We start from the raw sequence: 21,363 nt of genomic DNA, 5'->3' as shown, positions 1-21,363 counted from the left end.
TTCTATAAAGACACCCTTCCCCTGCTTCCCCCACCCCAGAAAAACTCAACCAAAGAACACATAGTGCAGAACTTAAACAGCAAATAAAAGAGTTTGAAGGAATCTAGGGAAGAATGTTTCTTTGTTTAGTCTCATTACATCCTTTATATTTTTAGCTTTAATAGGAAGTTACTTATTTTGCCTGATCTCTCTATTATATGTCCTTAGTACCTGTGGAAAGTGATACTGTATGCTGCTGTATTCAACTGTCAGTTCCTCAGCCTGTTGAAGAAGAAAAAATTGATAAAAATGTGAATTATTTTTAAAACATACTTTACCTGAGGTTCCGAAAGGCAACAATTACAGCTGCTACTGTCATAAGGAAGAGAACAAATACATAGACGTAAAAAAGTAATGTATCCGAGAGTCTTGAAAAAGTATTTAATGGTAGTAAACCAAAAGCTTCTTCGCAAAGATACAGGTTAGCATCAAAATCTCTGAAGAAAAAAGAATAATCCTTGTCATCATGTATTTCATAACTTGACGTCAAAAAGGACCACAGTTTTCTTTTTTCCATGCAATTATAAAGCCACAGTCGTGCAGATTATTATGAAGGAAACTGTATGACTTAAACATGAGGTAAAAATACATGATTTATCACCAAGATTTTAAATGAGAACAACGATCAGGCTTCAATTATTGAGGTCATTAAAAAAAAAAAAAAAAGTAAAAGTGCAGCTAAATCATACCTTGTGGCCCCAAATCCAAATTTTGCTTTCAGGAATTTGAATATATGTTCATCTGACTCAAGATTAAGAATTTTCTACGAAGGGGGAAAAAGGAAATTATATTTTAAAAACCAAGCTTCACACAGTAAACAGTTTTTTCATCATTTAAATGAAACTGTGAAGCAACAAAGGCTTACTGAGATAGGGTGCTCTGCAACCAAATAAGCATTCAGTTTGTAATTATGCTTCTGTGGTCCAAAGGGCAAGTTACTTGTTAGAATATCTATTAGTTTCTTACTTACAGATAAAGATTACCCAGGACAAGTTTGTTTTAGCTGTATTTTTTATTTCAATGACTTATCATATCTTACTGTGGTATTTTTAATTTCCACGTGTAATAAATTTTAATCTGTTGATATAGATCTCTTGAAGAGACTAAAACTCAAAAGCAGAAAACATGCTGCTGTCACTAATGTCTGCAGATATCTGTGCACAAGAAGCAACTAGAAGTATTGTATGTTCTACAACGTTTTTATAACAAGTATTCATTAAAAAGTAAATTCAATGAAAAACTTTGCAAGTGCCTCACAGTCAGAATGCAGTATAAATCTACACTTGTTATAAAATTTCAAGTGAGCTTCAAGTTACAAATTCATATTTGATTATTCCTGTTAATTTATGAAGTTTTAAGAGTATGTTTTAAAATCTATGTACCAAAAAGATTAGTAAAATGATCTTTCATTTCTAAAATGCAGTCTCTGAAATGCAGTGAAATCTCATTGCAGTTTTTAATTTAATGATAACTGTAGCTTTTAACAATACATTTTCTAAGTTTCTATATTAAAAATTCTTTGCTTACCTTGATGAATTTATTTATTAGAAGAGTCAAGCACAAAACTAATAGTACATGGAGAATAAGTTTCCCAAGCCTATTAAGCAAGCCACCCTTTTTTAGGTTTTTCTACAAAGAAAATATTAGTATTTCAGTACTTTTTTGTATGTCTTTGGAACAAAATATTAGTATTTCAGTACATTTGTATATATTTGGAACAAAAGCTATGCAGACTATTTAAAATTGCTTATCTGCTAGGCCTGATCAGGTTCAAATTTGGTTTAGGTTCATGTAAGCAACAACGTACATATTACTAAGTATCCAGAATAAAGATACATTTCTTCCACAAAACTGTCCAGTAGGACAGTAGCATAAAAACTGCCAGAGTATTGACCCGGCAGAGTTTTGTAACTAGGCAAACAGCCTTCCTTTGGGGGTGGCCCCATTATATTTATACAACTGCCGGCACTCAGTGTAATTGTGGTTGTGTTCCAAAATTCCCCTCATTTCAATAATATTGTGTGCCTTTTAAAATATCTGTTCATTAGACATTCCACCTCAATGTGGCAAAGGTGTCTTCTGGCTCTGTCAGTTGATGGGATTTTGAGCAATTTTCCAGTTCAAAGCTTCATATCTGAGAATGGTTCAGGCAACTTGAAACAGGTGCAGACATTATCTAACTATAAAAAACACAGTCCTGATTTTAAAAGGTCAGAAGAAAGAGAACTGTAAATACAGGAAAAAATTCTAATCTTTGAAAGAAACAATAGACTTCAGTAAACTGAATTTGACATGTGCCTAGTTCTCACAGAATATTTTGTTGGAGGCACATCCATAAATCCGAGACACATCCTGCTGAAAGAGGTGTAAAGTCCACTTATGTAATCTTTTGCAGGATTCAAACTGCAGCTTGTACAATCATAAATGTTAATAGCAATCACAGAATTATGGTGTTTGATGTACTTGGATATGCTGGGGTAGTTAGTGTAATTGAATTCATTATTTGATCATGCAGTGTTTTTGTTGCTTTAGCTATAGTAATTCCTCTGATTAGTAATTTCAGATTATAATGCATATAAATGACTCATTTATCTCTATATATCACATCATTTAGTACTACAAAAACATTTTGGTACCTACCTGGATTGTTCTTGCTATCAGGACAGAAGCATTAAAACTTATAAGTAATGATCCAAGAATCATAGAATTAAAGAACTGTAGGACACAGACTAGCAGTAATCCAGAAATCTGAATGATATAGAGCCACGTAACCTGTAACAATAATGAGATTTTTATGCCTACAAAGCTTTACAGTCATAGCTGTTTTTCTTTGAATGTTTTATGATTTATTTCAACATCAATCATTTTTATAAAATCATCTTGCACTAAATCATTACACTTAGAGCCATTACTATATCCTTTCTATGTTTATGTCCTGAACTAGTTAGGTTAACATTTTATACCTATTTTATACCTAGGAAAGCCTGATGCTATAATAAAGTAGATGGACTAACCAATTGCAAAGTGAGGAAAATTATTAATTGCTAATTATTAATTATTAATATTTGGGAGATGTTTTCTATTTTCTCTAGTCAAAGAAGTGGTTTTGTAGCCTCTAAAATGTCTTTATGACTGGAGTTATGTCTAAGTGCAGTTCAGCAATCAAACATTAGCTGATTAACTACGTTAGTAGTTTAGCTAGAACTTTCTGAGCTATGTGAAACTATTACAAATGTTCAACTGAATGCAAACACTAAAAACCAGCTGATTTTCTTATACAGTGGTACTGAAACATAAATTTTACCTGACACAAAGATCTTGAGTTTAGTCTTGTATTACAGCAGTGGTTTAAGTCAGTATCAAATGGTCCAACACACTTCAAGAGTTTTAAGTAGCAGTTTTTAAAAAATTAATATGGAGTAAGAGTGGTACAGTAAGTCCATTTTGGTATAATTCAGGATGAAGCTGGTAATTTGCCAGGGTAGCTGATTAGTCACATTAATCTCTACTTCAGCTTACATTTGCAGATATAATGAAGAGTTTAGAAACTGTTAAATAAACCACACTTACTTTGATATGCAGTCACCATACTAGTTTTCAGTTAAATTAATGCAATCACTAATATTCAGGTCTGCTTCAAATTTAAAATGACATTAACATGAATTAATCTTCATCCTACTGTAACTTTCCTTAAAGTACATTAGAACCCTTTTCACGTAATGTAAGCTTTTCCAAGGGCTAAAATCATCTCAGTAGGATTCCACAGTGACATTAAAATCAAAGACAGTTTTAATCTTCTACAGTATATTTCTATTTCCTAAAACTGACTGCAAATGATCCCTTTTCTCCTTAGTAACAGTTGGTTTTACTTTTTGATTCATTCAGGTCAGCACCATAGCAGTGACAATGTTGTTGTTTTGCTGTGAATTTCAAGGTACAACAGTTAACTGCTTCTGTTAAGCAATGGGGTCTATCTTCTTCCTCTTCTTTTGGGTACAGTGCCTACACCTAACTTTCAAACAAGGGCGCACAGTACTTGAGGCGAAATTCATACATTGTTATGACTTCAGCTCAGGCAAACATTTCTTGTGCTATGTTTTTTGCTTTTTCTGGCGACTTCCAGAGGACATACTTAAGCTGTGGTATTAGATCAACTGTTACAATGGTGTTTAAAAGCAATGCCTTGATAGCATCAAAACATAGCTGTGTCTAAACAAAACTAGAAAAAAAATTAAACAATAGAAGTGAATTACATGAAATAGAATCAGCTGAAAAATAATCAGAAATGATGTTCTGAGTATTCATTTTTACACTTGCAGTATATACACTGAGATTACTTAAAAGCACAAAGCAGCACAACATATAATCTGTATTACTTTGGGCATCCAGGCCACTGGTTAGTAAAATACCTTAAAAATTGTTAGTTTTATGATAGAAAAGAAAAAAGTTTTGTTATTTCCAAACATGATCTTACCTTTGCTGTGGGAAGCATGTCAAAGCAGTCTAGTATGAATAATGCCAATGCTTGTATCAGCATCATAAACTGATTAAATTGCCAAGTCAGGCTAAAGAGAAACGTTGATATGAATACAGCTATAAGTGTCAATCTCTGGAAGGAGGGAAGGAAGTTTTATTTAACTTTATAGTTTCCTTCATTAAAAAAAAAAAAAAAACAAACCAAAAAAACCCTCCCCAAAACCTCCAATAAAAACACCTTAAATTTTTTAAATTTAAAATTCATTTTAAAAACATTAATATGAGTTCTCTAACTGCAATAACTGCTGGAGGATAATAGAGCCATTTCTGAGTTACAGTTTCTTGCGTTTATGCCTACATTTTACCATTGTAATGATAAAAATGGTGAGATCTCAAATAGTTTCAGCCCACAGATTATCATGCAGTATGTGTTTTACTACGGTATAAATAGCAGTTATTTGAACAAATTGAGAAGTAATAACTTAAGAACTGTTTGTCAAAGAAACTGTATTACCAATTTGCTTTTATTCTTGCAGATCAGGGCAACCTCCTATATTTGTAAAGCAAATGAAATCAAAAGAAAAATCTTTAATCCTTGTACTTTACAAGCTCTTCTCCTGCACTTTGTGTTAGTCTCTTATGTTTTCTTAAATACACAGGACTGTTGTCTTGTACTCTTTAGAGCTTAACTTCTTTTTTCAGTGCTCAGCACATGTATTCCTTTGTATTTCAACTACATTTAAATTAACAGAAGGCTTATCTGATTAACGTTTTCAACACTATAAGGGATTTGTGTGCATATATATCTACTGCCATAAACACTTATTAAGTATTTTCTCCTCAGTTTTACAGACAGTTTTCTGATACTGTTTTTACTGTGTCATACTTATTAGAAATACTCACTTCTTGAACAGGCTGTAAATGAGTTCTGAGTAGGTATGTGATGGCTGCTATCTGAACAGCAAAGAATGGCAGTGCCCAGTTCTCTCTTAAAGGAATGGTGAATTCTACTCTTGTAGTATCTATTCTGTACAAAACAAATGTAGTTTCATAAATTTAAAACAAATAAAACATCAGTTTGGTGACAGAGAGGTTGCAATGACAGGCAGCTTTGTGGTATTTTAACTACTTATTGATTATAATAGAGGCTCTACACTCTAGTTCCTTCAACATGCCTGGCTCTGAAAAAACATCATTATGAAGGTTCTGCAAGTCATCCATTGAATCTGTACCTTGAATTTTGCACTTTAGCTTCACTTACTGTTAAAAACTGATACTATGGATTAAATCTTACTTACAAAGCACAGCTTGGGTAATTTAAAAATGACCAAACCCTAAACCAAAAACACTCCCCAAATTCAGCATGTGGAGTTTCCAGTGCCACAGGTAATTTTACTTCATTTTTTGGTTTGCAAAAAGCACATGCAAGAATAAATAGGTCTCAATTTCTTCACTATGATCCCAGTGCATTGGATGTGAATACCACTAAACTGGTTAGGAACTTCTGGTCATTTTTTGAACGTTCTAAAATAACAGTATGTGACAGAAGTTAGTAAAAGTTCCTCAAAGGACAGTCATTTACAAAACCTGAATTACAAGTTAAAACCAAAAAACAATTCCTTTTTTTCTTGTGTAGAGAAAATGCTAAAAAAGGAATGTAAGCAACACATCTGAGACATGCTTAGCTGGATGAAAAGAACTTCTAAAATGGAGTTACTCAGTAGCCTCAGTTGTACTTCATCTGGACAGAAAGTCTTTATCCAAATCAATTCCATGTACTTATTCTATTTGCATAAAGGACAACAAGGTTCCATTGTTCATGAATTATTAGAAAGACAGACAAAACAAATCTGCTCCAAGTATTCTGTAAATGGAAAATATGAAATAAACGTATGAACTAGTGCGCATTACATGTATTTTTAAAATTACTCTCATCATAGGAGAAATAAATGTTTTACTTATTCTCTAATGGACATGTTTGCAGATAAACTTCTTACAGCTGCTGATTAACAGTTCTGATAGAACTGACATTGTACTTATATTTTCTTGATTAAGTAACAGGTAACAGGCTGTGTCACCAGTCTTAGCTTCATACCAGCAGATTACTGCTGGCCTAAAGCCAGTTTTTATATTTTTCTCTCCCAATTGAGAATTCTTCAAGTGATAAAGCACTAGAACAGCTCAATTACCGTCTTTTTTCTCTGAGCCTTAGTGCAGGAGATGTCTACAGGAATAAGGGAACAGAGAAGCTGAACTTCTGATGATCTTAGGTTGTTGAAGGAATCCCTGAAGGTTGGGTGTGGGGCACTGAGGAGACAACTGAAGAGCATATATGCAGGTGTCTTTAACATCTAAGGGATCCTAGGCTGGAGAAGACAGGGTACATCATCTGGAGATCCAGACACATCTGGAAGATGTAGTCCACTTTCAGAGACCAAATTAAGCCAATCTTTCCTACTCAAACTTCTACAGACAGACTACAGTTTCAGCTCACTTCTGATTATTTTCTAATTATTTTGTATTATTTAAACACTTTCTGGCCACTTTCTGGCTAATCTCGAGGTTGGGGTTTTTTTTGTTGTTTTGTATTTTTTTTTTTTTTTCCCAAGTAATCATGTATTTGAAGGTTTAATGCTTTACCTTTTGACATGAGGTACAATTTTAGAAGCATTGAATGTTTAATCCCACTTACCTGTTTGTAATATACCAGCAAGCTGCCAACAACCCTGAAAGCCATGTTCCACTAAGAAGCCAGCTTGTTACATACAGAGCAATGACATAAACTGCCTGAAGTCCAAACAAAGTGTAGATATAAAAATAAACGGGCTCTAGGTATTGCTGTAAAACACAAGAATACTGATGTTGACATAAAACACTTGGGGGGGGGATTATACTTAATATGAATTAGGCTTGCTTTTACAAATTAAAAAGGTATCAGGAATATTTCTAATTAGAAAATAACTAAAAAGGGGAGCTATGATTCACTGCGCAATCTTCATAATGCACTTACAATCTAAAGCCATAAATAAATGCCTACCTGAATTGGAAGAATCCTATACAGAATGCTGAGAAACACCTCCTGGTAAACATTCATTCTTTCAAGTATGTTAATTGTCCTCACAGATTCAGTTTTATTGTCATATACTAAACCATGTAAACCTTAATGATAAAGAGAAATTGAAATAGGAGATTGTCATTTTCCCCCTCCATCTTCATTTGAACAGTGAATAACTTTTTCAAAGGTATTTTAGGATGTCTCATCAAAACCTGCAAACTTTGAGTCAAGGATTCAGACTACATTAACTCTGAATCAACAGACCTTCTGAGGCTTCAGTTCCCCTGCTCTGAATGTGGCTCAGAGTGCTAACTCAAGTATTATATATTTAGTAATGTATAAAACGTTTATTTTTACACCTACATTCCTAGCACAGAATCTGTGGTACCTACTGGAGCTTGAGAACCCTTCTTGTCACTACTTTGAACACAGGTGATGTTAATATTGACAAATGTGCAGTATAAGCAAAATTGTTGGGGAGCAACATTTAAGTATCTAGAAAACATTAGACTGTCACAGAAAACCCCATCATACAATCATTTTCTTGGAAGCTGCTCATAGTGTCACTTACTGTCCACGCATACAGCAAAAAAAATGTCCCTTCCCACAAATAGCTCATAATTCAAGTTACACCAGAGAATAAAAATGAAAGTAATATACTGAATAAACCAGCAAGGCTGAAACTTTAACAGATACGGAAGTTGTCCCACAAAATGATTGCCTTCATCAGAATGTGACGGTGTGGCACGGACAGCACTGTATCATTGTGAACTTTATGTTCATAACAGACATATGAACAGAATAAATCTGTCTCCAGTACAATTGTTACACTATCTTTCACAGTTAAGGTATTCCTTGTTCTCAACTATATTTGAAAAAATATCAAAAATAGTCTGCTGGCAACACACAGTAAAACTTACTTTACAGTTTACAATACCTTGCTGGATGGAAGCAGCCTGAATCATCTGTTTGTAGTAGGAATAATAAAGTCCACATTCGGTTCTGAATGAAATTTCTCTTTCGACTTCCTGCGAGTGAAAGTTCAATAGTAAATTCATTTTCCATGTGCTTTTCACAATCATATGAAGCTGGCTTCAACTCAAATTCTTGCTGTGTCAGGGGAATTGACATATACAGTGGTTGGAGTCTTCGGGTTTGCACATTCTACGCAACTTAGTTCAAATAAAGGTAAAGTAAATGGACAAATTAGGGTGAAAGGCAAATGGCTGATGTGTCAATGCCTCAGTTAACTAGGGAAACGTGCATGTCATTTGGAAATATTTTTTATCTTTTACTATTTTTTTGTAAAATTAGATAGGTGCAGTGGCCAACAGCTGGACTTCAAAACCGCATATGCTTGCTCCATGCATTTAACCTTTTCTTCCTGCTGTAGATTTCCCATAGTGTTCCATGGCTTTGCCACCTTAAAGCTCACTTAACTCAGTGTGCTATAGCTGGGACTGCAACACAAGGCCACTGAGATTTCAGCTGGCAGGCTATGCTGCTGCCCACTTGTTAAATGCTGTTTCTTGCAGGAAGCCAGCTGTTCCCACTCTCATACTTAAATTATAGGTTAAAGGAAAGGTGATTCTTTACTTGGTTTTAGGTGTAGGTAAAACTGGTTTTATTTTTAATTTTAAAATATTCAAATTATTTAAACTAGGTACACTTCAAACTATGCCTCTTTCTAGACTGGTATCGCAGCAGGTGGAGTCTAGTGAGATAGGAAAGCTCTCCTAGAGAAAAAGGCTCTCAGAACAGGGTCTTTGCTTTGGAATTCACCTCCTTTTGTTAACTCATTAGTTGTGAAGACCTAATTAAGTTAACAAATTCAGAGCCTTGGGCAACCACATTTAGACAAAGTGAGACTGCATGAACAACCAATCTGAAAAGAAGTAACAGGCATCTTATACGAAATTGTTTTATTATTAGTCATCATTTTAGTAGTTTATATAAAAACATCTCAGCAAGTATCTCTGATAAGCACTAAGTTAGAAAAGATTTCTATCCAGATTTGAAAATCCAGTGAGGTTCCTGTATGTGGTATAAGCAAGTCATTAAGAAATTTAAGTGAGATTTCTATAGATAATCTTATTAATTCAACTTTCTTTACAGAAGAACATTACTAAAATAACAGAATGTTACTGTTTTCTGAGATTTTTTATGAATGCCAATCTGGTTAATGAATCCTTGCATAGAATCCCAAGATTTTCATCTTATACAGTCCCATCTCTCTTGCTGGAACAGAATCAATACTATTTCAGAGCTAACATAAAGCTAGATAAAAAATCATGTTCCTCCCTCCTCTAGTGCCCAGTATAGAATCTTATCTCAAAACATGTGTTTTATTGAAGTCAACTGTTGACAAACTAAACCAATATTAGTTCTGGTCTGAGAAAAATCAACAGATAAAACCGCATCTGATTCAATGTAAGTTCACAATTAAACTCTCCAGCTGCTCTACAATATACAAATCATTATAATACCATCAGAAGAAACTGACATTGGCACTAAATACTAAAAGCCACACATTTAGAAAAATGAGAATGCTGGATTTTGAACAAGCTCTAGTTTCTAATTCATCACTACTGAAAAGTTTTCTAATACCAAAATGTGGCTGATTCTAAGTGCTCATCAAAAAAAAAAAAAAAAAAGGAATGTTAACATTTGGAATTTATTAAGGGGGAGAGAGTAGTCACAGAGGGGGATCTAATTAGCAAAAATGCATTCAAACATGATTAATTTGTAATCCTGGCACCAGCTGTATTCAACCAAATGCTATACTTTATGAGACAAACACTAGTGAGTTTTACATCTGTTTCATGCTAAGATAACATCTGTTTTATTCACTCACAATACTTTTTCCAGTTCTACAGCAGTTTATACTTTTCCTAGTATTCCATGTCAATAAAAACATACAGACTTATGGGTAAGCATTAAAAGAGCACATGTTTATCTTTCTGTGTTAAATACTCACAAATTGAATATAAAGAAGTTACCACTGTTTCATGGGAAAATAAAAAACACTATCCTCCATGATTATGTATATATAGAGTTGCATATGATTTCAATTTAAGCAACTGTATCCTAATAATAAGCATTCAAAACAAAATACAAAGGACATTTCCTCTCAAGGAGAGTGCAAAATTCTAAGGCTTATGTTTCTTCAAAATCCTTAACCAGGTCATTCAGAACACTGAGCAAGCAAAGAAAGTCTGGGTTTTTTTTTTAAAAAAAGCATAAGCAAAGCTCCAATTACTTTTCTTTTTTGACAAAGCTAAAGCACAGTTTGTGTAACTGAAAATATTTTTTAGTTGTTCAATTTAAGACCAGAAAGATTTGGAAATAGCCTCAACCATACAAGTGGAAACAGTAGAGACAGCTGCTATCAGTTGTGAATCATGCCTTCAGAAAACGTATTTAATCCTTGTACATGGTCTCTTGGCTGGTTAACCTCCTGCACATCTGTTAGAATGGCATGGTTCCTACTAAGATTAGACTTTTGATCTGGAGTGAACGTACTGATAACCTCTGAACAGGTACTTCTTCAGAAAAGTACCACTAAAGCACTGGACTGCCCTCCTTCTCTTTATGGCTTACATGTTCATTTTTTAGAGTTCTAATTAGCTGGCTGCCCCTTTCCCCACTTCTTCACATCTTTCTTTTATATTCAAAATGTAAAAAGGGAAAATACAAGCACTTCAGAGAAGGAATCCCACGATTCTTATCCTGTATGTCTAAAAGATTTAAAATTTTGTATTTTATTGCAGACTGCTTTCAAGTAGCAATTTTGTTAAAGGCAAATGCAGTAATAGTAGTCTAAATGCTTACTCCAAAGGGATTTTACCTGTTTATGTTACAGTATTAGTTCACTATGTGGCCTTGGCTCATTCCAGGTTTTTTCGGAGTGCATTTGAACAAGCAATACAACAGCTGACAGAAGAGGTGATGCAACTCTCCCCCTGCTCCCCATTTTGTTATTCTCATAGTAAATCCTGTTCCCAAAAGATACTGTATGTGAGGAGCAGTCACAAAACTATTATTGAAAATTACTGAAAATGGACTAGCCATTTTATGTGTAGTGTGAATTAGTTTCCAGAAAACTGAGAAAGGATTTTTGGTTAAGAAATCTGTTTTGTCTGTCACCATCATAAACAGGAATCTTTGTTGTTTTAATGCACATGAGAAGGGATTCAAACTTTTTTATTCAAAATTGTTTGGTCAAGATAAGTAATAATAACCTTCTGTGATCTCTGCTGGATGTGTACACAAACACAGCTTCTGACTAGGTGTATTCTGCATCCTCTTTTTTTTTTTTTTGTAGTTTTTTCAGGAGATCTTGGAATAAAAAGAATACCCATAATGTACCTCTTTCATAGCATAAACTACTCCTTAAGATCTGCATTTTGAGTTTTTCTGATAAGGAAACTATATTACATCTTTGTCCAATAACCATGGTAAATTTATAATAGCAGGCATATTTATTAGTGAATAAGAACAAGATTCACACATACTGCAGCAGCTGAAAGAAATGCACTGTTTAAAGCCATAGTCAAAACAATAAAATGGTGTAACAACCACAAAACAGTTTTTTCTAGTTGGGTAAACCATTGCTGGAAGACACCCAAAACTGAACTGGTTTTCTATGAATTGCAATTACAGAAGGATAATCACTAGCAGTGTATGTGCAAGTTGTGATGTCAATTACTCAGAAGTTAAGAATCATGATTTTGCATAATGAACTCTTTTTACTTTAAATTTTTAGGGTTGAATACAATTGGCAAACTGCACAATTTTGTAACTAAACAATCATGATGTCCATATGTGAATGGGGTCTTCAGAACAAAAAATTCACCTCTTGTATGTAACTGGTATATATAAAACCTCTGTCCAGGTTAGTGCAAAAGTGTCAGATAAACACTGCAGACCTTCTACTGATGTATTTAAAGCTTCATGTAAAAGAAAAAAATGATAAAACAAGTATCCCATTACATCTCACTATATTAATTTAGTAGCCACACATACCCTTTTGTGTATGAATTCTTACCATCTAACCAACTGTAGCTTATTGGAAGAAAGGAAAAAAAAAAAATCAGGGGGATAGTATGTTACATAATTTTTATATCAGAGTTCAGCAACAAAGTCCCCAAATTTGTCCTGTTTACACCCAATTCAGAGTAAGTGAAATTACTCATTTAAAATGTATGGAAATGTAACTGATTTAGAGCTTATTTTCTATGTTTCAGAGCAGTGATGCACTACTGTTTCACATGCATGGGGGTTAATGAAACACAATGTTTTAGTATAGTCCAAGTATAGTATACTATATAATAGTGTAAGTCGAGACTATATTTAACAGTAAAACCTTAGAAAGCTTTGTATTAATCAATGTGAAAGCACACTCAGATTCTGACTTGGCAGACAACTGCAGAAAATTTGACCATCTTTGTATTTGCATATAAACTGCAGCAGATACTACCTGTTTGGTCTCAAGCTGTAATAAATAATTTGAAAACAAATCTTTAAAAGTACCTTTGACTCTCACTTGGGACGTGTTTACAAAATAAATTTCATTTGTCTGATCAATTGAGTTAGAGCTATAGTCTTCTATTTGGGAAGATATCCTTGGAAACAACAGTTGAGTGTGTACATGCAAAACACAAACAGTATACACTCACTGAACACATAGCTCCGAAAAGCAGGAGTATGTACAAAGCCTGATCACTTTTGGCTCTGTGTTACAACTGGTTATTTTATCTCTAATAATATGTGAAATCTCATTAAAGCTTTCCCTGGCTTTATCAGTTTAAAATTAGCACTGTAGCCACATGCATTCTCTGGTGGAGTTAACATCTTACTGAAGAAGGTATAATGTGAGATCAGAGAGTATCTGCATCTTTCTCCTTTAACCTGCTGGTAGATGAACTTAATGCTTTTTAGAACCTTTCCATCAAATTGGCTGAAATTGCTCATGTTCCAATGTTACTAGTTATATCAACACAAGATGAAATGAGAGCTACAGAGACAACATAATCCAGACTAAAAGTATCTAGAGGGTTTTATTTCAGTTTTGATATCTAATGGCATTCTAGTGTACTTAAAATGAGAACAATAATTATCAAAATAATTATCCATTGGAGGACAACTTAATTGCAACTACAGACTTGCTTCTCTCAGTGACCTCTGTGTCTGTATCAGTTCAAAAGAATAAAAATGCTGTATCCGTTACATTAATACACTGCCACAAGTCCATGCCTGTTTGTACTTCAATATATACAATACTTGTGGAACTAAATCAGTACTTGCTTCTGGAAGGAAAAGGCAAACCTAAAGTGTCCCTTCAATATATATACAATCTATATATATTCAAAAGAAGAAGACAGTGAGTACAAAACATTACTATATGTATAATACAACAGCAATTGTTTCAGTAAATGCCAACTACTTTTATTACAGATACGTAAATGTTTCTTGGACAGAAAAAACGTGTAGTATAGGAAAGACATATTGCAATTCAAGTATTCCAATTAAATATACATACTCTTTGACTAACGTCATACATAGACCTAATAGAGTTAATTTTAGGCATCTAAAAGGAAAATGACTCACCTGTTTCTCTTTTCTGGTTAAATTTAGGTATATGTACAGCTATATTATTGTCCCATACAATGACTCTAGGAAAAAAACTAGTCAGTCCTGGATCTTGGCAATGAAAATTCTCCTACAGTGTAAATGTTGGTTTTACATTGATGAATGTCTGAAATATGTTTTGAGGTTTGTACATTTAGGATAACATTAGTAACTGTGTATTATGTTATAATACATAAAATTAGTATTGAATAGTAAGTGACTGTGCCTAAACTGTATTACAAGATCACAGTGTAAATAAATTTAAAGAACTGTATGCCAGGACTTTGCATATTGTTTAACAGTTTTTTGTTTGGTTTTGGATTGCTTTGGATAAAACAAAGATGATTATAGAGCAACACATAGTAGACTGTTGAAATTCTATTCTAGAAGAGCCATAGCTACAACTCAAGCAGCAGCAATGCTTTTAGAGAAGAACTGGGGACAGGTATTTATAGAAATGATCATAAAAGCGGTGCGAAGAGAAGCACAGCTTTTTGAAAAATACATTACAAAAAAAAATTATTCCATGTTTGTGAGCAAGTTACAAGACAAATACATAAATGAATTTTCAACTAACATTCATGTTAATGCTTTATGAAAGCACTGATGAAACTATGAAAATGACTGTTACCTTAATATTGGAAAACCACAGGTCATTTTCATGCAGTGTTGCAACATAAACAGAAGTAAGAAGTCCAAGGGAGATGGCAACAATTCCACCAATAGTTATTGAGAGTATGTTCCACAGCTTTCCACCTGTATGATCTTGAAAGAAAAATATTTTGCTCTGTAATTGTGAAACACATAATTCAGCTTAAATGAATTTTGGAAACTTATTTACACATTGCCTGTGCTAGTACAGTTTACATTCTACAGGTAATAGGACACTTGGTTTTAAGAGATCTTTATGGAGATGTGGGTTTTATTTTCTCACATAGCAAACGCTCAGTGTTTTATTTACATGCAAAGTGAAATAAGGTGTGCCTTAATTGCTAAAATGTAGTTATGGTTTAAGAACACCACGATCCTATACAAACCTAGATAAAAATTCAATTTGTAAATAATTGGAATATCCTCCATGGCATCCTTTTTAATTAAGGCAATACAGGATGACTATTAGATCACAAAGAAAGAAACTAAAGTCGTCTTCAAGCTCTTAAAACTGCTGCCTGTATTTTTGGGAGTTGCTTGGGTTTTGTAAAAAAACACCACTGAAGGTTCAGAAGTCTCACTAAATACCCACAAAGAGACTGAACAGTGGCCAAAGCAGCCTTTGATAATGGTGTCATGCTTTCACTTGAAGATAACCTCCTGTTGATATCAGAGTAAGATTATAATAGATGGAACAATGGGAAAGAAAGGTTACATTTCTAGGTGGTTCAATCAATTTATTATACAATTATGTACCTGGTTTAATTTGGGGTTGGTTGTTTTTTTTTTTTTTAAATGTTGATATAAGGCTTAATATAGGTTTTAGTAATCTGGAATTATATTGCTGAAATGGCTCTTTTATACTGTGTGTGACATCTACATAATGGGTACCAATTACACAATTCAATGAAACTGAGGGCTGGTCTAGATGAGAATTATAATCACTTTCGCATTTTGTACTTAGCCTAAGTGCACTTGTGTGGAAACAACAATGTAACTTTCATCTACCCAAAATATAGAAACATTTGGAAATTAGATCAAAACATCCCTTAAAATAAGTTAACTAAAAAAACCAAACCCAACAGACTTTGCCAACTCTGAAGATACAATTCCAAGCAAAATGTTGTCAGTATTTCATTAAACAGATCCTCAAATTAAGACACTTAATGTCTCTCTTAAGTTTACCTGGCTAGTCTGTCCTATAGTCAAAACCTAAGGGTTTGCAGTTAAATTCAGATTTCCTGTGCAGCCTGCTTATATTTAACTACAACTCAGAGATCTTCCAATCCTTTTATGTTACCAATGATTTGAAATGGGATTTGTTCAAGAACCTACAACAGCTATATGAAATCTGATAGTGTGTCACTGATACTAAATTGAAAAAAAAGTTCTCACCAACTTATATTAGGATTTTAAATTAGAGATGAGATTGACATGCAGTAATCTGCATACCCTTTGTCTTACCCAATTAATTTTGGTGATTGATATTCAAGTATAAAAATTTATTTGGTACATACCTAGTTCTAACCTGTGCTTAGGGTAGGTACCAAAAGCTAAACAATACTAAAAAGCCATAATGATACAATCCTTTTCATTTACTCACCAGTCAGAATTCTCCCATCAGGCTTTGCATTCTTCTCCTCTGAAGGCTGATCTTCAGCTACTTCTGTGCCTTTTCCGACCCTTCTCTGTCTTACGGTTGTCATGATGTCAGTCACTTTAATTCATTATTCTTCAGTCTGACTCCTAAATGGGCACATACAAGCAATGCATCTTCCTACTGAAACATTCACTTAATACTGTATGAAATATCTGAAAACAGAACCATATTTTACTGTCAATAGAGACTGTGACTTACAGCACTATACTGTAGTTGAAGCGTATCTTAAAAAAATACAAGATTTAAAAAAAAAAAAATAACTCAGAGTTGCAAATGAAAGTATAGAAAACATTATTTTAAATTTGTATAGACTTAACTTCACAATTTTACATACTCTTGTCTGGTTATTGGAATGATTCATTATTTTGACTGCCCTCACCTTTGGCCCTTGACTCAAAATGCACACCAAGCTCCAGTTCTTTAATAAAGTATAAGCACTTCACTGAAAAATTAGTCCTTTTATGGTATTTTAGTTAGGTACCTAAATTAGGAAGTAACTCGTTTAAATCTTGGCTTTCAGGAAATCCCAAAAGAGGGGGCCAAAAAGATACAAAAAATGATGCCAGAGAACACCTGCTATAAAAAACTAGACACAGCATTAAAAAAATCCATGATGCTTTAAAGTACCATAAAATTTGAGAAAATTACAAAGAAGACAATGAACAGTTAGTCCTTCCCCTGTCAATTCCCAGGCGCTCTCTGCTCTGTGAGCACGGTCCATACATAAAACTGCTTCAACCTGCCGTCCCACATTCAAAAATCAATGGTGTCCCATCCCGAACGCAAAAATCTGCTGCCATTCCCAAAGCACAAACACCAATATGTGTGTAACCACTGGTGTAAGTGACTGGTAATGCTCGAAGAAACGCCTCAACTGCGCAACTTTGTTTGAAAGCTTTTGCACTGGATGAGCTTCCTCTTTCCCGCGTGCCTGGGGAAACACATTGAGGGAACTATGTGAGCAGAGATCGAAGTTGTTTTGAAATAGCTGGTTTGTAGAAAATTAATAATTAATTAATACCGGCAAGAGAGTCATCATAACCACGCTCCTTCCCTGCACCGCTTTCCTCACAGCCGGGTGGCCAAGGGAGCGCTTTCGGCCGGCACACGCGGGGAGAGCCTCGACAGGGCGCCGGGAAGGGAGAGTCCCGCCTCCGTCCCCACAGCCGCCCGAGGTGAGGCGAGGCCTGGGGCGGCGGGGCGGGGCGGGCTCTGCGGCTGCAACCGGGCCCGGGCGACACGGCGGGGAGGGATCGCGGTGGGGGGGGGTCCCGGGGCGAGGCCGCCGGGGCAGCGCGGCGGGCAGGCGAGAGGGCGGCGGAGGGCGGAGAGGGAAGCGGCCCCAGGGGCTGGGCACGGGCGCGGAGCGGAGGCAGGAGGGCTGGCCCCGGGGCCGCGGCTCCCCCGGCGGCCGGGGCGGGCCCCGCGGGCCGCTCCGCACAGCACCGCCTTCCCGCCGCCAGCGGCGCGGCTCGCTGCGGCCTGCCCGGCCCGGCCCGGCGCGGCCTTGCTCGGCGGCAGCTCCGCCGCCCGCCCGTCTCCTCCCCCTCCCCGCCGCATCCCCCCAGGCGGGGCCGATACCTGCCGGCGCTCCGAGGGCCGCGGGTTCGCTGCGGCGGGGCGGCGGCTTCCCCTGCCGGCGCTGCCTGCGCGGAACCGCCCGGGCCCCGCCGCGAGGAGGGAAAGGGGCGGGGGTGGGGGCGGGCGCGGCGCCTTTTGTTCGCCCCTGTCAGGCGGAGCGGCGGGGCTGCGGCAGCCGGGCCGCGCCGGTGGGCAGGCGGCGGCCGGACGGGGGAGGCCCGGGCGGGGAGGAGCTGCGGGCTGTGGGGAGGGGGCGGGCTGAGGACCGGGGACGGGCAGCGGGTGGGGCGGAACCCGCCTGGGGCCGGGGGGGGGACCTGGCGGGCGCGTCCGGCTTCCCCCCGCTGCTCCCGGGCGCTGCGGAGGGGAAGCGCGGCGGGGCCGAGGTGGTCTGGGAAAGCGGAGACCGGCAAAGCCGCCCCCGGCTCAAACTCGTCCCTCCCCGCCCCGAAAGGGTTTTAAGTAGTTTAAAGTTGAAAAGGCGGGCAGGCGCCGGGCCGGGCCGGGCCGGGGGGCTCCGCGGGCCGCCCAAATGCGGTCAGTGCGGCTGGGGGCGGTGAGAGGCCCGCCCGGCCCCCCCCGGCCCGAGCCGCCGCCGCTCCGCGTCGTGCCGACCCGCTGGACTCAAACTGGAGTGGTCTTCTGTTGTTTGTTTGTTTTTTTTTTTTTTTTTTTTTTTTTTTTTTTTAATAGTGACGTAGAACTTATTTGTAGTGTGTTTTGGTTGTTTGTTTTTCCAAAGAATGTGGTTCCAGGTATATGTGTTTCTGTAATTTAAATAAGAATCTTAAGCAGTAGCGGTGTATTTTGTATTCAGTTCATTATAAGCTCCGTTGTATTTCTTGATCAACAGCAGCACAAACATGCAACTGTAGCAGAAAGATAATGGCAATACCAGACTTTTTTCTACTTAACGGCTACAACCTACCCTTACAATAATTCTTTATTGTAAATTTTATTTGCCGTGTCTTTAAAGATAGTTTATATAGTTATCACAGAAAAAAAAAATCCCCATAAAGCCTTTATTAACATAGTGACACCAAGATCCTATTATAGAAAGCAGATTTCCCAATAATCCATACAAATTCTGTGAAACAGGTGGAGACAGAGTTCACTTCTTCAGGAAGTTGATTCTTTCATTGCTATTTTACTAGTCCAGCAATACTTTTTTTTTTTTTCCTCCATTCTACAACCTTGGTTCATTGGCAAAGTTGGTGTTCTGAGCAAAAAGTGGCATTAAATTCATAGTAAACATGCTCAGAGATGTTGGGCAAACTGTGTAACTAGTAATCATCCTGGTAATTCAGAGTCGAAGCCATTGACATTAGAAATCAAGAAATTTTTCAGTACCTGTCTTTGCACACTTATGTTTTACAGCTATTTTTTAGAACAAACAGAATGATTTTCTCTTCTGATTAAGCTCTCCAAATAGTTAAAAATTTATACTATAAGTCAATTTGCAACAAACAGACTAGCCATACTTTCAATTTTTTGAGCAATAAGGCAGATGGTACATTTGTGGGCAATGTTTAAGAATACGGAAACTGAAGAATTATGGGCTTTACAATGGGCATTAGATGTACCTTATTTTTATCACTAATAGCATCATTGCCGCATCATACATGTCAGATGTTTGTTAACATTGTATACAGATCATACAGTGATTTTACAGTGTGAATAAAGGAAAAAGTATCTTGAGTGTGTGTATGTTTTTCTGTAAAGGAGGTCAGATAATGTACTTAAATTTCTAAGAAAGTGAATGCTATGGAAGCCGTTTCTTACAGGGGAAGTTCTGCTTATCCACCACCTGTAAAGAGTCCAGTGCAAAGTAAAATTACACAGAACAAGAAGTTGCAAAAATGGTTGAGAAAACATAATCATTTAAGAGCTTTAGACATCCAGTAATTATGCATGTCCAATAAATTTAGGACCACTAAAAGCCTGTTCTCTCTAGAACTCAAACTTGGGTAGATGTTATCTTGAACTAAGTGACAGGCTGTGTAGTGTAGTTGCCAACAGGCTGTAGTACTAAGAAGAGGGGGAGTTACAGTCATCTTAACTCTATTGTGTTTTATGACACTGCATGTATGAATGTATCTGTATGGGATAAATAAATTAATATAGTCAGTTGAAGAAGTTTTCCATCTTGTGGAAATGACTGCAGATTTCCAGCAGTACGAACTCCACTGACATTCATAAACTACCAATGCAGTCTAGACTGTGAAATAGCATTATTTGGACTGAAAACAGTTTGTGTAATAGAAAAACATTAGATAGCCTTACATAATGGCTAATGTATCTAAGAGTAACTTATCCATAAGTCATTTTAGAATAACTAATCCAGCTATAGCTATAATTTTGAAATATTAATGCCTATTGTTCAAGTTTCACATAGCAAAAGATTAGACAGGAGGAAAAATAAAAAATACATTTCTTTCCCTAATTCTATGTGTTTTAACAAATCATATTTCCTGTTGCACTAAGTGTTTTGGTAGAGCACTAGAAAAAAAAATGGGGTGGGAGAAAAACCCTCTGCCCTGATCCTCTGATCTCAGAAAAGATGAATCTGATGCTGTTTTGCCTAATATTCTAGGGACAACACCTGAAATACAGTAGTAGCTGGAAAGTAATACACTTTCAAGAGGCATTCTTTACTGCCTCTTTTTACCAGGAACTAGAGCAATGTAAGTGTAAAAAGAAAAAAATCCTATGTCAGGAGAGAGCTACACCTGGGAGATATTCAACATATTCTCACTGAAACAGTTATTTGTTGGGCAGCATGTCCATTGATAATGAGATTCAATGTTTCAAGTTGTGAATATACAGAAAAACTAAAGAACTTCAGGATTGGTATTAATGTCTGAAAATTGTATTATAAAATGTAAATTAAAATATATCAAACTATACCAATCAGTAATACTGTATTATTTTTATAATACTGTAATGCCGGCTTTATACTTGCCAAGCAGCAAAATGATATTAGTTGATATTCTTGTTCCTCAGTGTTCCAACTAGATCGTATGGTAGCAAAATCCTAACATTAGTATCAAGTAACCCATAATCCCAACAAATGTTAAACATCTATAAACTATAGTATATAAGAAATCAAATTAAACTTTAAATTCAATATATACTATTTACATTTGTGCTCTCTTGGATTGTCACATTCAATACTGTAGAGTACTGTGAACTAGAAACGCAGGACTCAAGTTCTGCCTACGTAAATTTGGAGTCTAAACCTGCAATGTTTTTTCAACTTTTGAAGTTTGTA

At 36.3% G+C, this 21,363-nt stretch overlaps 1 protein-coding gene across 4 annotated transcripts in view; it reads right to left on the bottom strand.

Moving 5' to 3' along the window:
- Positions 1-18,298, bottom strand: part of DPY19L3 (dpy-19 like C-mannosyltransferase 3) — a 37,862-nt gene extending 19,564 nt beyond the window's left edge. For 2 of the 4 annotated variants that reach the window (XM_074913026.1, XM_074913028.1), the window contains exons 1-12: positions 18,093-18,298; positions 16,455-16,597; positions 14,832-14,965; positions 8,508-8,598; positions 7,553-7,674; positions 7,208-7,353; positions 5,419-5,542; positions 4,514-4,648; positions 2,680-2,811; positions 1,567-1,668; positions 729-802; positions 318-476 (exon numbers count right to left, since the gene is read on the bottom strand). In XM_074913026.1, the coding sequence (XP_074769127.1) occupies positions 318-476; positions 729-802; positions 1,567-1,668; positions 2,680-2,811; positions 4,514-4,648; positions 5,419-5,542; positions 7,208-7,353; positions 7,553-7,674; positions 8,508-8,598; positions 14,832-14,965; positions 16,455-16,557 (1,322 nt within the window). In that variant the 5' untranslated portion in view covers positions 16,558-16,597; positions 18,093-18,298. Of the gene's footprint in view, positions 1-317; positions 477-728; positions 803-1,566; positions 1,669-2,679; positions 2,812-4,513; positions 4,649-5,418; positions 5,543-7,207; positions 7,354-7,552; positions 7,675-8,507; positions 8,599-14,831; positions 14,966-16,454; positions 16,598-17,532; positions 17,904-18,092 lie in introns of those variants that run through there. The other 2 variants (XM_074913027.1, XM_074913029.1) reach the window with 2 other exon arrangements.
- Positions 18,299-21,363: the final 3,065 nt, after the last annotated feature.

This window comes from Athene noctua, chromosome 9 (genome assembly GCF_965140245.1).
Source record: "Athene noctua chromosome 9, bAthNoc1.hap1.1, whole genome shotgun sequence".
NCBI classification, from domain to species: Eukaryota; Metazoa; Chordata; class Aves; order Strigiformes; family Strigidae; genus Athene; species Athene noctua.
Note: the sequence above shows the minus strand (reverse complement) of the source record. Positions and strands in the feature narration are given on the sequence as shown.